The sequence below is a fragment of the Quercus robur genome, chromosome 4, assembly GCF_932294415.1.
Source record: "Quercus robur chromosome 4, dhQueRobu3.1, whole genome shotgun sequence".
In the NCBI taxonomy this organism is placed as follows: domain Eukaryota; kingdom Viridiplantae; phylum Streptophyta; class Magnoliopsida; order Fagales; family Fagaceae; genus Quercus; species Quercus robur.
The window spans coordinates 17789773-17807403 of record NC_065537.1 but is presented as its reverse complement, the minus strand read 5'-3'; the positions used below and the strand labels follow the sequence as shown (position 1 = coordinate 17807403).

Below are 17631 nucleotides of genomic sequence, written 5' to 3'. Positions count from 1 at the left end.
AATTGAATTTTCTCTCTGCTTTATCTATTATTATATATATAGAAGACTATAAATTCTAATTAGTTTAAACTAACATAATTTAACACCATTTGTAACTCTAAAAACCAAATTAAAAAGAGGAAAAAGTACACAAAAACCCCATATGGTTGATTTTATAAACATGAAATCTTTGAAATTTTGAGTGTGACACTTAACCGCTTGTAGTATTATCACATGTAAACTGTTAATTCTGTAAATTATGTTATAAATAGACTAAAATAAATGATTTATGTGTAAACCAATTATTGTTTTATATAGTTAACTCTTTTTTTAAGATTTGTTTGTTTAAACTAATTAGAATTTACAATCTTTTTAGATAAAAAAATCCAACACTAAAGAAACTTTAATTGATTAGATAAGTAATTTTTACAAATTCTCTAATTTGATATATTATTTACTAATACTATTAATTACATATGTTTCATGTATAAATAATTTTTCAGTAAACCGTTAATATATATAAATATATATATATATATATGTATATTATATGAAACATAAAAACCCATCTATGACATTGTTTTATCTTCTATGCATTAACCAATTAACGGTTTACATGTTTATTTTGTACATATATAAATATTAATATAAATATGTTAATTTATCCTTCGACTTCTGTTCTATCATGTGTTTTTGGTTACATATGTGAGTAAAGTCTTACATTGAACAATGATAAGAGGAATGAGTAACTAATATAACATAATTGAGTACATGTTAATTGAGCTTGAGGTGGGGTAAAGTTGGCAAAGTTGTTGAGGTTCCTTTTACAGTTTGAGCAAAAATGGAGTGTGTATACTTGAAACCCTTTCGCAAATAGAGTAAGGTGAGTCCCTTTCACAATTGAAGTGGGGACGGTATATTGCACCAAGCAAGCCCATAAAGCCCACACAAATGATCTTGGAAAAGGCCTAACAAAGGAGTATTATTGCTAATGGTGTTAGACAATGATGAGGTGTGAGGTTCCCATGGAGAATAAAAGATGTGCGGGGTTGACACGTGGAGGCCCATAGATGATGTATTAGCGAAGGAAAAGGCCCATGAGGTAAGGGGAAGTGAGTATAACTTGTTCATAGCCCACGAAGAGGTCTTGAAACTCACAGGAAGTCAAAGACTCACACGTGAAAAGGAGATTGTTAGGTTACACGTGTAGTGAAGTTCCACATTGAATAATGATGAGAAGAATGAGTAGTTAACATAACATAATTGAGCACATACTTATTGGGTTTAGGGTTAAAATGTGTTTCTATATATTATATTAATTATTCAATGAATCTCTCCAAAGTGTTTATCTCCCCAACATGTGCCACACTCCATCTTTTACGTTTTTACTTCTTTTCTTTTCTTTTTTTCTTTTTTTTTGGTTTTTGTGTGGAAACGTTTTTTATAAGGTTGGGCAACAAGAGAAAACGGTAAATATACGGTGTAAATAGCCAATAGGTGAAGGTTTGAAACTTATCAAGAAGTGAAAATATTTATTTACTCAAGGTAACCACTTGCGTGGAAATGCAGTAGCTAGCTAGGGATTAGTCAAATTAGCACTGTTTGAATTCAAATCATATTTTAGACCGTCACTCTTTCCCATAATTAGATCAATCTTTTGCACTTTTTGGTTTCCCATGACCATTAATGCAATCAGCCAATTTGACAATTATTGCCAAATCAAATCCATCATAATATTTTCAGAGAAAAAAGAAATAGACAATTTTTCAATATAGAAAAAAAAAAAAAAAAAAAAAAATATATATATATATATATATATATATATAAAAGAGTTCTTGTCTATTGACCGCAGCCACAAAAGTTTTTGATTTCTTTGAAGCACGTGTTTATCAATCAAAGATTAAACCATGCGTGCATACCTTATCATACACTTTCATATTTTAAGGCAGACTTTATTCGACTCCAATGTGAACCAAGAATTTCTGAGAGAGACCAATAAAATATATATATATATATATATAATTTCTGCATTGATACTTGATAGTATTTGTTTTTAGATGTACTTTCTTCCTTTCTAAGCAAGTCCTATATAAAAAAAAATCAAATTCAGAGAAAGAGGTAGCTAAACCCAAAATCTAAAAGTATTCTCCACTTGATCATCCAAGTACAACATAAACTAATTTTACAACAACATAAAATAATACCCCAATTGACCAAGGTAAGCACAAAACACTAGCCAAAGACTAAAAGGTCCAGGCCACTCTAGGGCAGTAAAAACTCATTTCTATGATATGTCAAATACCCCCACGAACAAGCATAAATTCATTTTTATTTTGTGTCAAACACCTTTACAAACTACTAATTTTATCGGGTATATAAATTTCCGCTCTCACCACTAATTATCTTAATTATATATCCAATATATATGTATATATATATATCATTTTTATCACAATATGTGAATCCTAAGAACAATAAGAAATATAAATATATAAATATATGCTATATATTGCATGTGTGAGGCACTTTCTTGCCTTCCTCATCATACATATATGACTACGTAATCATATGAGATCAACACGTAATAGACAATTTCTTTTTCTTTTCTTTTTTAAGGGAAAAGAGACAATTTCAATATATATATATATATATATAAAATAAAAAAAAGAGTCTAGTCTTTTTATTTTATTTTATTTTATGAAATGATAGAGTCTAGTCCACTGACTGGCGCAGCCACAAAAGTTTTGATTTCTTTGAAACACATGTTTATCAATTAATGTTTAATTAATCCGTGCATACCCTATTATACATTTTCATATTGTACGGCAGACTTTATTCGCCACAATGTACGATAAATTATAGTGTTTTGGTGAACTATGTTATTTGTTCACTATTTCACTAAAAAAATTTCTACTTATTTAAAATTATTGAGGCAGTAATTAATTTATGTTTAAATTTTTTTTTTTAATTAACAATTTTAAACAAGTGGAAGTTTTTTAATAGAATGGTGGACTATATCACTTGTTCACTATGTGAATTTTATAATTTCTCCCAATGTACCCAAACAAAAAAAAAAAATTATTCAACCCCAATATGAACTAAGAATTTTTTGAGACGTACTTTTTTCCTTTTTAAGCAAATCCTATATAAAAAATCAAATTTAGAGAAAGAGCTAAACCCAAAATCTAAAAGTATTCTTCATTTGATCATCCAAGTACAAAAAAAACTAATTTTACAACAACATAAAATAATACTCCAATTGACCAAGGTAAACACAAAACACTAACCAAAGACTAAAAGGTCTAGTGCAGTAAAAAAAACTCGTTTCTATAACATAAATTCATTCATTCTTTTTTTTTTTTCCATTTTTTTTTCAAACTTCAATGTCATTTCAATTAAACAAGGGAGGAACAAGGGGGGAAGTCTGCCTTACAAGCATCGACTAGCCCCAATGGCAGACTATCCAAAGAGAAACAACTAGAAACAGGGGCTCTAAGCGCAAACTTGGCAGCTTCGTGGGCTGCAGCATTGCAAACTCTTCTTACCCATACAAAAGAAACAGAAGGGAACGACCTACTAACAAAAATTACATCAATGCGATTGTTGGATGAAAGACTGTCAATTTTGCTATCTTCGAAGGTGAATTGGTTTCTCAAGAGCCAAATTTCGTCCAGAGTGAACGCCAAAGTTGTGGTGATGTGCTCCCTATCTACTTCCTGTGCCGAGGGTATAGGTGGGTTGAGGACCAACTTTATGATATCTGCGCTATTGGTAAGGTTGTGGTCATGTACTCTCATTCCCTAACAAGAGGTAAACCATATTGCTCTGGCTACAGGACAATGGCAGAATAGATGGCAGGATGTTTCAGGAGCTTCTTGACAAAGTGCACAAACTTGATTGTCTAATCCCATTCTCTGGTCTAAAATTTCCTTTACCAGGATGGTGTTTGATGCGATCCTCCACAATAACATTTTGATCCTCTCAGGCACTTAGATTTTCCAAAGCCTCTTCCATAATTGGTGAGGCAAAGAACTCTATGTGGAATGCTGGTTAGTGACTTTATAGGCCGATTTGACTACAAATTCTCCTTTTGAGCAAGGCATCCAAATGAGTTTGTCTTTGCTTCGGCTCGAGGCAAGGGAGATGGATAAAATTGCTTCTGCAGATGATGGCACAAAGAGCTGGAGGATTAGACTCTCTTTCCAACGATGAGATGGTCCATCAATGAGCATGGATATCATAAGGGGTGTCTCAGCAAAGGCAGGTTGTGCTAGTTTTGGTATGAAATTTTGGATCCAAGAGACCCACGGGTTTAGCCAGACATTAATGGAGGCTCCATCTCCGATAAGGTAGCATGCACCTTTGATAATGGTTTTCTTGACACCTTCGATGGCTTTCCAAATTGGAGAAGCGCTTCTTGGGTGTTCTTTTCTCAACCAGTCATTTCTCACTTTGTATTTAGCTCTCAGGATAGACATACAGAGGCTGTCTCTTTTGGAGGCTACCATCCACGCAAGGTTAGCTAGCAGAGCATTGTTCATCCGTTTTGCTTTTTTAAACCCTAAAACCCCTTTGCATTTTGGCTTGCAAAGATTGTCCCAGGTTGTGAAAGCTAGGAATCTCCCCTCTAACTTCTTTGGCTTCTACCAAAACCTTCGAGATAAAGAGTCTAACTTGTTGCAGATGCTATTGGGGATGCTGAAAGATGACATGGTGTAGATTGGGATGGATTGTGCCACTGAGTTAATTAGGGTTGATCTCCCTGCCCATGAGAGGCATTTGCTTCTCTAGCCCATAAGCTTCGTTTCAACCTTATCTATGATGTATTTGAAGTCCTTTGCTTAGGCTCTAGACAAGAAAAGGGGGGAACCCAAATAGATGGCATCCTTCTTTAAATTTTTCATCTTCAAAATGTGTTTGACTGCTCTCCGATTTTGATGTGTTGAGTACTTGAAGAAAAACACCCCGGATTTAGAGTTGTTGAGGCTCTATCTAGACTAGTTACAGTACTTTTGAATGCATTTGACAATGGCAGCGACATTGTTCCTTGTTGCTTTGGAGAAGAGAATAATGTCATTTGCATACATTACGTGGGTGATGGGTGGTGCGCGTGCACTAGCTTTAACCCCATCAATATTTTTAAGAACAAATTCTTTCTCTAGGAGCCTAAAGAGGATTTCTTGCTCAATTATGAAAAGATGGGACGACAAGGGGGTCACCTTGCCTTAGCCCTCTGCTTGGCTTGAATTGTTCCGACTTATCGCCATTGACGAGCACCTCAAAAGACATCGAGGAAACACATGCCATTATCCATCCAATGAAAGTTTCGTCAAAACCTAGTTTATTGAGAACGACTTGGAGAAAATCCCAATTCACCTGGTCATATGCCTTTTGGAGATCAATCTTTATGGCCATTTGTCCTGCTTTAATTTTCCTAACCTTGAAACTGTGAATCAACTCCTGGACGATAACTTGATTTTCAGCTATCCAGCGACCAGGGATAAATGCTGATTGGCAGGGGGAGATGAATCTGGGGAGGAGAGGCCTGATTCTAGACATTAAGATCTTGGAGATAATTTTCTAAATCACGTTACATAAACTTATGTGCCTATAATGATTGAAAGAGGTTGGGTACCTTTGGAATGAGGACGATCAGAGAGCTGTTTATTTCTTTGGGCAACCATCAGGGAAGAACGATGTAACGGCTTTAGTGACGTCATCCCCCACTATAGGCCAGTAGCTTTTGTAGAAAGTGACGGGGAAGCCATTGGGTCCTAGTGCCTTTAGATCAGGCATATGGAACAAGGTGAATTTAATTTCCTTAGGGGTGGGAATTCTGCACAGGGCTATATTATCCTCCTCTAAAATGACTGCTAAGATAAGCTCTTCCAAATGGTCCGGGACGTTGGCTTCCTTGACTATGAAGTGATGCTTGAATTTGTCTAGGAAGTGCTGTTTGATTAGGCTCGTATCAGTGATCCAATTTCCTTCTTCAACTCTGATAGAATCGATGTTGTTCTTATTTTGTGTCAAACACCTTTTCAAACTAGTCATTCTATTGGGTACATAAATTCCCATTCTGGCGTTCTCACAAATATTTATCTTATACATCCAATATATATATATATATATATATATCATTTTTATCACAGTATGTGAATCCTAAGAGCAATAAGAAATATAAATATATAAATATATGATAAATATTGCATGTATGAGGCAATTTTTTGCCTACTTGCTTTCTTGTCATACATAACTCTATAATCATATGAGACCTACACATCATGAGATGGATGACACAAGATGCACATATGTATGTGTGTGTATATATATATATATATATCTATCTTAATGTGAACATAAGAGAGGTCCCCACAAAAACACATGCATTGTGAATTTGGACTTGGTATTTTTTATGTTTTTGTTTTTTTCTATTTTTTTGAAGAGCTGGTGACTGGGTCATTGACATTAAGAGCAGCACAGATAATTTGACAAATAAAAAGTACAAACTTTTTTAGTTTTTTTTTTTTTTTATTTTTTAATTTTTTACGCGCCACTTGGCGTCAACGGCTTATTTCACATCTCTCTCTCTCTCTCTCTCTCTCTCTCTATCTTCACTGTTTCACAAACCTCTATATTCTTTTTATCATTCATAATTGTACCTCGAATGACTTTCATTGGGAGACAGAGAGAGAGAGAGAGAAAATTCAAAAGGAGTACGCGTTCCTTCATGGACTTTTTCTTTTTTGGTGAAAACTTCATGGACTTTTTCAAGACTTAAATAGCACTTCTGTATTATCATTTTATTATTAATCTTATCCTACGCTCTCTCACAAGCCCCCACTTTTCAAGTTCAAACTCCCTTAACCTACGCACCTCTCATCCTTCTCTCTCTCTCAACTCTGTCAAGAAGACAACCTGGTCTTTCTCCGAGCTCCTGAGGTTAGTTTCTCATCTGGGTTTCTTTTACTTTCTGTTTTTCCAATGATTCTGTACTTGGTTGACCATGTTGTTAAGCTAGTTCCTAAATTCTAAGATGGATGCTAAATGGTTTTTAAAATTTTGAATTTTTGTTACAAAGTTAGATTCTTTTCCAAATTTAAACTGTTTTCTTTCTCTCAAATTGTCTGTCATGAGCTTTTGTTTTAGTGTTGCCTTTGATTTTTTTTTTTTTTTGATACAGTGTTGCCTTTGATTTTGATATGTTAGTAAGTTTGATATTTAGTACATATTAAAGGGGTAAATAAATTCAAGACCATCTTGGAATGAAAGAGCTAGAAGAAGAAGAAAACCCATTTTGGAGTTTAATACTTGAGGCATTTTTTAGTCAATCTTGGTTAATTTTATAATAATAACTTTAAACCAAGATGGGTATAATTGAATAATGAGTGATTATTAATGCATTTCTTGTAATTATAAAAATAATAATAATAATAATACATTTCTTGTAATGACTTTTTGGTGCATCTACCTATCTTGAGTGTCCTACTTTTCTTACATCTTTTACTATGTTTATGTTAAGAGCTGTAAAATTTTGATTGTCAGGCGTGCAGTATAAATGCATATTGCATTGGTAGTAGTTTTTGTATGTGCTTTATCATCGATAGATTGAAACATACTAGGAATCATGAGTAGTGGGCTTGTTGATTGTGATTCAAATATTTGTTATGTTGGTCAATATCTGTCTTTAATAGGAAAGGAAGTTTTGAGAAACTCTCAGGCAGAAGCATATTAAAAAAAAAAAAAAAATTTATCGAAGTCTAAAAGAGATTATAAGTTTATATAATGATTTATAGAACATTAAAAAACTTTGCCATTTGATGTTAAAATTGTGTAAAAACAAATTACCATTGGCTAATGGTAAGTGCAGAACAAAGTTTGTTAGAAAAAATTGAATTCTAGGAAAATTGTGGCTGCTGAGCTGATTGTTAAAAATGTTATGCAATTATTAGGACTGATGATTCAAATATCAGTTATGCTGTACTTCTAAAATCTTGATTGTGTTTGAAGCATTCAGTGGTTTAAAATTGTGAAGTATATGTGATTTATCCCATCACCTCTGATCACATTGCTTTGGGCAGGATCATTTCACTTCTTGCCTGGTCAGCCTGAGATTTTAGAATTTTTTTTTTCCCCTTTGTTAAGCAATGTGGACATTTTTCATTTGTCTTTTCTTTTAATTCATTGAAATTTATTTGAGGAATCAATTGGACATTTTAGTGACACAAGAAGATGGGTGTATTTCAACTAAATTCTCACATAGACAATTCACCTTAGTGTTTCTAATGAAGATATTTAGGATTCAAGTCCCTCACCACCATTGTAACTATTGAATTATTAGAAAAATGAGTTTTTCTTTCAATTAGTATGTGGGATGTTAGATGCAAATTCTCCCTTTCAATACCATCACAAGCCAATAGTTACCCATTTCCCTCTTTACTCAAATTTCCCTAAGTTTAAGAATTCATGCCAAATAGGAAATAAGGGGGCTATTTCTTTTTGACTTTTTGCATGGCACGCTTTACTTTCAAATCCCGTTTGATTTTTGAGACTTGTTTACCTTGAAGTCATCCGAATTGTTGCTCAAAATTTTACATACTTTTCAATTTGTTTGATATTTCTTTTTGCCTGATTATGCATCAAGAGTAATGTGTATGTTCACTGGTTGAGTTGGCAGGTCTTGGAAGTGTTTTCATTTGAAGAGATTGTTCACAGTTTGACATAGAAAGGCGTCCTTGGTGTCTCTTTCAGTTATGACTTGTTTTTCTTTCTTATTCGGTAGGAGGAAATCACCAAGAAAAGGAAGCCTTGATGTTGATGATGGTAAGCCAGAAACTTTTTCAACAATTGATAATAAAACATCAGAAGTATCAGACATTCACAATTTGTGTTGTTTTAATTCCAAATAATCACTTTCTGAGAATAGATAGTCTTCAAATACAATAAATTCTGATTAGAGTTTTTTTCTCTCTCTCACTTTTACTGAACAGAATTTTCAAGCATTCACAATGTAAAGCTTTACACTTACAAAGAATTGAGAACTGCCACAGAAGATTTTATTCCAGTCAATAAAATTGGGGAGGGTGGTTTTGGTTGTGTCTATAAGGTAATTGCATCTTTACCATTTTAACATGCACTTTATATAAGCATTTGGCATGGTAATTACATTTTTTTTTAATTGTTTTCTTTCTTCTTCACATGGTTGACACCTCCTTAAAAATATTATTGCGATTTTCCAGGGACGGCTTAAAGATGGGAAGATTGCTGCTATAAAAGTTCTTTCAGCTGAATCAAAACAGGGAGTGAAGGAGTTCTTGACAGAGATTAATGTGATCTCAGAAATAAAGCATGACAATTTGGTTGAGCTCTATGGCTGTTGTGTGGAAGAAGATCACAGAATTTTGGTCTACAACTATCTTGAAAATAATAGCCTCGCACAAACTCTCATTGGTAAATAAAAAAGATTCTTCTTGTTTTTGAAGTCCTAGTCTTATACCATTGAGCCTGTGCTTTGTGCCATGGAGAAATTTATCTATCATGGAAATTCTTTTACAGGAATAGTTTCCAGAATACATATTTTCTAAGTTTTCCTTGATATATTTTACTTCACCAAAATAATCAGCATTCAATTTTCTGGATGTGAATCTTACTCTGAATAGATATTTTTTTTAATCGATCCACTTCTGAATATGCTAGAAACTTTTCACTTTCAGGTGGAAGTCAAAGCAATATCTACTTTAATTGGCGAACAAGGTCTAAAATTTGCATTGGTATTGCACGCGGGCTTGCCTTCCTTCACGAAGAGGTACGACCACATATTGTTCACAGAGATATCAAAGCAAGCAATATTCTCCTTGACAAAGACTTGACACCCAAGATTTCAGATTTTGGGCTTGCAAAGCTTATCCCATCGAATGTGACTCACGTTAGCACACGTGTGGCAGGAACGATGTAAGTTTCAGTATTTTCCTTACCTTGCTTAACGTATTTTCATTTCCTAACTTATTGTTTTGTCTAAAACTGGAGATGTGTTTTTTAAAGGGGAAGGACTTCTTATTGAGAGTATAATGTTTGAAACATTACATAAACATTGTTATTGTACCTTCTTTTAAATTCTAACTAAAAGTAAAGGATGGTTTCTGAGGGATCAACAAAGGTCCCATTAATGAAAATGAAAGCCATCTTGTCTGGACTTACTCATTTACTTTCTGGGCAACTCATTAGCTTTTGAAATGATAAATATTTTAACAGTCACATTTGTCAATTTGGTTGATAAGCATGTAGGCCTTGTTGATGGGATCCTTAAGAAAGTGATATTCTGTCTTTTTGTGCCCACATGTGGCCAGTAAATGTATCTATCATTGTCTTTCTGTAACCATGTGAGCTCTGGTTTATTCCTTAAGTTATCCTTCAATTTCCTCACAAACTACCTTGCCATTGGATAAAGGTATAAGTCTTGGAACTTTCTATGGTGCTGCTGTTGCAAATCTGTAGTGGAATGTTTCAAATTAGGCGTGCTTCATCCCTATGGGACAAGCTTCATTCATAATTTTTTCATTAAAATTATCACATGTAGTCTCTATCCGGCCACCCCCCACCCCTTTCATCCTCTCTATACGATACTTCTTTCATGACTTTTCTTTTCTTGGTTTCTTCTATTTACATTTATATTTGTTGTTTCAGAGGTTATCTAGCACCTGAATATGCGATAAGGGGACAATTAACGCGGAAAGCAGATATTTACAGTTTTGGTGTCCTCCTTGTGGAAATAGTCAGCGGGAGATGTAACACAAACACAAGATTACCTATTGAAGAGCAGTATCTCCTAGAAAGGGTATGAATGTCTTATTCACCCCTCAAAGAAATAATAATTTGTTTTCCTTTTCCTGAAATGAAAAATGCAGAGGCACTCCATGATTTTAGAAGATGAAACTGAAATGTATCCCTGGTTGTGAAATTGTCAAAAAAAACTGCTAAGTTGTAGTGAAATGTGTAAAGACATCATGGTAAAAAATAATCATGCTGAGTTGATAGTGTATGCTGATTAGGTAACTGGAGGCAAAGTCTTGAGTCCTTAAAAATGATCCCAAACTTCATATGATATGGGATAAACCCAACTTAATTGGAATTAAATGAAATTAACTTCTTTAGAAATAAAACTGTGATTTAATTTGACTTACATGTATAGTCCAACAGCCCCTTAGTATATACATGCACTATGTAAGAGCCCGTGTCATATTTTTAACCATAAGTCTAATGACAAAACAAATTTCACAACATTTTTCACAACTGCTGAGGTGTTAGGTTACGATTGGTAATTTGGTACAATAAAAGTGATGTCAGTGGTGGTTCTAGTGAGACCAATGTTGCATTGATCACCATTTACTGCCTCAACAAGTTGTGAAATTTGTTGTGTCTATAACATTATTGTATTTTTAATGTTCTCTAAGGTACATGCATTGTCAATATACGCTATTGTGATTAGAATTTCACTTCACACTACATTACACCACCTTTTTTCTTGTTTGGTGATTGTGTTGGTGGACTTATGTAATAAAATATGTATGAAAAATTTGTTGATGTAATAAAAGTGATGTCAGTGGTGGTTCTAGTGAGACCAATGTTGCATTGATCACCATTTACTGCCTCAACAAGTTGTGAAATTTGTTGTGTCTATAACATTATTGTATTTTTAATGTTCTCTAAGGTACATGCATTGTCAATATACGCTATTGTGATTAGAATTTCACTTCACACTACATTACACCACCTTTTTTCTTGTTTGGTGATTGTGTTGGTGGACTTATGTAATAAAATATGTATGAAAAATTTGTTGATGTAGAACAAATTCCCCAGGAATTTTTGGAAAATGTGACCAACAGGAGCTGTGTTCTATCATGTGGAAATCACATAATTCTCTTCTTGGTTTAAGAGAGTTTAAGACTCAAGAAGCATTGCAAGTCTCAAGACCATTGACTATAATCTAGGAAATTTATGACAATTATTCTCATTGTATTTCCTTTGTTGACTGGGTCTGTGATTGCTACTCTAATCTTTACTAGCCATCAAGGATCAATTCTGTAATTTTTACTTAGAGTTGGTTATTTGTCAAGACCGTCTTAAAGCCAGAAGTTCTCATAGGTTTATAGACTATGCAAATCTTTTACTTTGAAAGTCAAACTGGCTTTTCTTGAGAATATGTTTAAAGATTAGAGGAATAAGTTTGCCAAAGGGACATCAAGAAAGATGGTCTGAGTTTTATATATGCTAGATTGATTATCTGAAATTGTGCAGAAAAGCATTTTCATATTTTATGGGACTGTTCATGACATGTGTATTCTCCTATTGCAGACGTGGGAACTTTATGAACGACGAGAGTTGGTTGGACTGGTAGACACAGCACTTGACGGTGATTTTGATGCTGAGGAGGCTTGTAAATTTCTAAAGATTGGTCTTCTCTGCACACAAGATGCTCCAAAACTCCGGCCATCCATGTCAACTGTGGTCAAGATGTTAACTGGTAAGCTAGATTTGGATGACAATAATATAACAAAGCCAGGCTTAATTTCCGATTTCATGGACCTCAAAGTGCGTGGTGCCCAGAAAAAGCCTGACGCAACCATTACTTCTAATGCATCCTCTGGATCAGACAACCAAGACAATTCAGCCTTGTTATCAGGAAACACAAGTGCCGGAACTTTCACCTTTACTACATTATATGACCGGAGCATTTAAACATCAACATGAAAAATTATTCAATTAAAATTTAATCAATTCTATTTATAGGTTTTTGAGGCATGTTGTCTTGTATAAAGTCTTTTAGCTTGGTTCTCTCCAACCCTTTTCATGTCAGACCTTTAGCCAAAGGTGCTCTTGTACAAAGTGGGCAGGTTTGATAGTTTAAGAAAATTTTCCAGTGGGTGCTGATGTCTCTCTCTCTCTCTCTCTCTCTCTCTCTCTCTATATATATATATATATATATAAATATAGACACACACACACAATATGATTTGAAACCTATAGCATTCGCTCCATGTTGATTGCTCATTACCAATAGAACAAGCCACCAATGGGAGTCCCTTATTTGACAATGAGAGATACTACCAATAGACCTCAAAGTTTTGAATTCCATTCCTGATTCAATATTGGAATTGAATAGTTTGATACTAGTACGTACTAGTGTACCATTTTGGGATTATATAAGATCCTTTTTTTAGTAAACATGGAATTCAAAAACTAAGATTAAGAGCCTGCTGGACCAATGGCATACAGGCCAGCATTGTCTTGAAATAAAAGCAGTAACACGTTAGGGAGGTTGCTCAAACACTACAAAATCCTGGTTCAACTGTGCTCCTTTCCTTGCAAGTTCAGCACAAAAATTAGCTTCCCTAAAGCAGTGGAGTACTTTATGCTGAGGGATTTACCTCAACAAAGCCCTACAATCAGCAACAAGAGTAGATAGCTCACAATTGGTTTTAGCTGTGCTAGACATCAATGCAAATACTACTGTTGCATCTAACTAAAACAGAAGGTAAACAGGATTGCACACACATCCCCTAAGAGCCCATAGTTCTGCTGCAACGCTATTAGCAAAACTAATTGCTTTTGAGAAGTCACTAATCCATTGCCCTTGATGATTTCTGAGGACTACTCCACTGCCAGTTCTTCTTGGATTATCAAAAGAGGAACCATTAGTGTTAAGTTTGAACCACCCCATCCTAGGTTTCTCCCATCTCACTTGCTAAATTACCTCACTCTGAATATTCTATTGGAATATTCACATATGAGTAGTGTGGTTGGTTAAGTAGTGAAATCCCACATTAAATAATGATGAGAAGAATAAATGGTTAATATAATATAGTTAAACAACGAAATTATAAGTAAAGAAATTCACCATTAAGATACAAGAGAAAATATGTTTCTAAAAAATAATTTAATGGCTTCTAGGATTGGATTAGGATGGCATTAACTTATCAACCCCACACATTAGCACATTTTATATTAGGTTTTATAACATGATTATAAAAATACTCTTATTAATATGCTAAAATAAACGACAACTAAAACTAACTCTAACAATTCTTTTCTCCAAAACAACAAAAGACAGGCTCTACACACACATAAAAATAATAATAATTAAAGAAAATTTTTGCTGGCTACGCAATAGAACCAAAGGTTGAAACCATTGCATGCAATTAACAATAAAATTGCCTTTTTTAACACCAAGACCTGGCTCCGTCCCTGACCAATTAGTACCAATACTAATACTTTAGAAAGAATCATCTTGGCATAAACTTCTTTCTAAATCCTACAAGCAATGGGCCCAGGCCTAAAGCATGAGTGCAAAAGGCTAAGAACTTAAGAGGCCGAAGTGTTGTAATTTTAGTGTCATCTTCTTCTTAGTGTCATTATTTGCGCTGCAAATAATCAACCCGGACATTGATAAACTTTTTAGATCTTATTAAGTATTAACCCTTGCACCAATCAAGAATATCCAAGGAATTCCAAAATTTTTTGATATACTCTTATTCCAGCCTTCAACCTTCAATTCTCTTTTCTATGTTCATCAATATTGAATCAAATGGAGGTGAATAGAGAGAAGTTTTTATTTGGAGAGTTTTTTTTCATGATGTGGTGAGTTTATTTGTGGTGGTCTCAGGACTGTCGAGTATGTAGTATGTTAAATTGATGAAATACGCTGAGTGCAATAAATTTTGAACATTGATATTAAATATTGGTGGAAATGACATTAATCTTGTCATGATCATTACTTTATTACTGTACACCGCTCAAGAAAAAGACCAATCCTACGAGACTTTTCTCAAAAGGGTGGGAAAAATCCAACAGTACGTCTATTTTTTTGTTTTTTTGTTTTTGTTTGGGGGGGGGGGGGGGGGGGGGCGGAGAGAGGGGGTAATGTGAGTGCTCACCGTTCTCAAGACTTTTTTTTTTTTTTTTTTCCTCAAGTCTTGTATTTATTTTTGATAAGTAAGATGATATATTACTAAAATGGCAAGGACCACCTTCTCAAGACTTCTACTTGATTCACTTTTATATACTTGTATGTATTTTTTATCTAGTGTATAAATTAAATTCTTCCTCTCCTATTATTAAGTTTATAGCTATCCAATTACCGATATATAAATAAATAAATCTTAATTTGTATAAGTATGCTAAGAGAACAATAACTTTGTTGGTTCATTTTTATATGAGTTAGGTTCAAATTACACATGGTACAATTCTAAGGAATGTTACATCACCTAATAACTTATTGTTGAATTTATATTTTGAAAATTCTACCATTGGATTATATGTTCTATACGTTCTTAACCCGTATGCCAATTTTCATGCAAATCGGATGTCATTTACTATTCGATCCATAACTCATTTTTTATGCATTATTTTAAACTACAAAAACTTGAATTTAAACAATTAATTGATGACATGGTTGTCGATTTTTGATCTTTTCTAAATTTTGCAAACATGTAGGATATATGAAAATAATATCATCCAACCATGGATCTATCAAAATTCACATCTAATTAAAAATTATTGAGTTTCAATCGTTCTTAACTCAAAAAATTATTGATTGGTGTAACATTATTTAGAATTACACCACTTAATAACTTATTATTGAATTTATATTTTGAAAATTCTAACACTGGATTACATGTTTTACATGTTTTTAACATGCATGTTAATTTTCATGCAAATTGGATGTTATTTATTGTTCGATTAGTAAACTCATTTTTTATGCATTATTTTAAACTACAAAACTTGAATTTAAATAATTGATTGATGACAGGACTATTGATTCTTGATCACTTTTAAATTTTGCAAGTATGAAGAATATACAAAAATAATATTATTCAATGGTGGATTTGTAAAAATTTGCATCAAATTAAAAATTATAAAATGGTGTAACATTATTTAGAGTTACACTAAGTCTAATAAAATTAGGCTCTCTTTGTTTCAACTCTCAAAGTAAAATATTTTACATGTAAACACATTTTAAGGTGTTTGGTACAACATGTAACAATTTTCTCGCACAAACCACCATAACCGGTGGCTTAGGCATTAGAGTTGCCAATGCCGGAGGTCCAGTGATTGGATTGGTGGTGCTATTGACTTGATTGCTAGAGTAGTGGTTATGGTAACAAGACTAGCAGCATAGACTGTCAGAGTGGTGGCATTAGTGATCTAGCCAACAAATTATGTTGTGGGGGGGGGGGTGTTTTGTACAATATTTTACTAAGTTTTTAAAGGTAAAATGTTTTCCAATTTTTTACAAAGGATTTTATAGTCAACGAAATTTTTTTTATAAGTTTGACCACATTTTAGATGCAAACAAATGCTTGAAAATGAGAAAATATTTTATTTCAGAACAAACAAAGTGTAAGAGAATGCATACATATAGTGATCTAGATATACAAAGCAACCAAAATACACATAAGAGCATTCGCATTAGTATGTCTACAATTTTCTATCTATTTTTGCATAAAAACCTACTTGTTTCTATTTTACATGAACAATTTGCAAAAATACCCACATTAGATCATCTATTATACACTCTCTTTTCTTTAAATAATCTTTTTTTTTTCACCTACCCATATTAAAACACACTCTCTCTCTCTCTCTCTCTCTCTCTCTCTCTCTCTCTCATCCATTTTTGAAATTTCTCTCATTCTCTACCCATCATTTTTTTTCTTATTCCTCCCTTTTTCTTTCATCAAAAAACTCCAAAAAACAAACCTCAAAACTTCACTTTAACACAAACCCATATCAATTTGAGTCCCATTTTTGGCATTTAAAGACAAATCTAAGGCAAACCAGATCCATGAACCAACCATCACAAACTCAATTCAGGTCGGTAAGTTCCAAATCTTCACTTTCTCTCTCTTGGTAGCGGCGAGCACTCCACCCAAGCTTCCATGGCAGCAGCAACAACAGCTTTGGCATGGGTTTTGGGTTGATTTGATTTTTTTCAAATGAGTTTTTCGTTGTGTTTTTGTTTTGGATTGATTTTGAATTGGATTTGTGATGAGTTTTCAAGTTTTTTTGAGTTGATTTATTCTTCCTTTTTTTTTTTTTTTTTTTGATTGAAGAAAGTTAGGGAAAGAGTGAGAGAATGAATATAAGGGTAAGAGAGGAGAGAGAAAAAATTATTTAAATAATCAAATAAAAAGCTACAGTTTACGTGGTTATTGTAGCAATTTTGTATATTCACAATATCATAAATTCACTAATGTGGATAGTTTTTGAACAAAAATATGTAAAATTGACAATTGTTTCTATTTCACACCAATGGGTGTGATTGCTCTAAAAGTGAACCCTATTATGTTATACTTGCCTGTTATAGGATTTTGGAAAAGACTATTGGAGATGGTTATGGTCCCTAGTCCCTACCATGTATATTTGTTGTTTGTTGTTTAAATAAAAAAGAAGAATAAACTTCATTTCAAACCCTATAATTAATAAATGAATATGATTTAATAGTTTTTTTTTTTTTTGAGAAATAATATGATTTAATAGTTGTTGAGTTAAATTACACTTTAAGAAGTTTCAAATGAAAACCTACTCTTTCGATATAAGTAAAAAGGTTTCAATTAAAACCATTAAACTTATCATGTGTGATGCTGCAATTAATGAAAA

General features: G+C 33.3%; 1 protein-coding gene across 1 annotated transcript; it reads left to right on the top strand.

Annotated features, from left to right (window-relative positions):
- Positions 1 to 6662: 6662 nt before the first annotated feature.
- Positions 6663 to 12906, top strand: LOC126720716 (cold-responsive protein kinase 1). The gene is made up of 7 exons (XM_050423480.1): positions 6663 to 6921; positions 8657 to 8802; positions 8970 to 9085; positions 9219 to 9429; positions 9693 to 9930; positions 10663 to 10813; positions 12331 to 12906. Exons 2-7 carry the CDS (start codon positions 8733 to 8735, stop codon positions 12712 to 12714), a joined length of 1170 nt encoding a protein of 389 aa, XP_050279437.1. The 5' UTR covers positions 6663 to 6921; positions 8657 to 8732; the 3' UTR covers positions 12715 to 12906.
- The last annotated feature ends 4725 nt before the right edge of the window (positions 12907 to 17631 follow it).

What these genes read in the sequence shown, in the direction of transcription:
- LOC126720716 (XM_050423480.1), top strand. Translation starts at nt 8,733, where the DNA reads ATGACTTGTTTTTCTTTCTTATTCGGTAGGAGGAAATCACCAAGAAAA. An exon ending in GTTTTGGTTGTGTCTATAAG is followed by an intron (nt 9,086 to 9,218) that starts GTAATTGCATCT and finishes GCGATTTTCCAG; the next exon opens with GGACGGCTTAAAGATGGGAA. An exon ending in ACACGTGTGGCAGGAACGAT is followed by an intron (nt 9,931 to 10,662) that starts GTAAGTTTCAGT and finishes TTGTTGTTTCAG; the next exon opens with AGGTTATCTAGCACCTGAAT.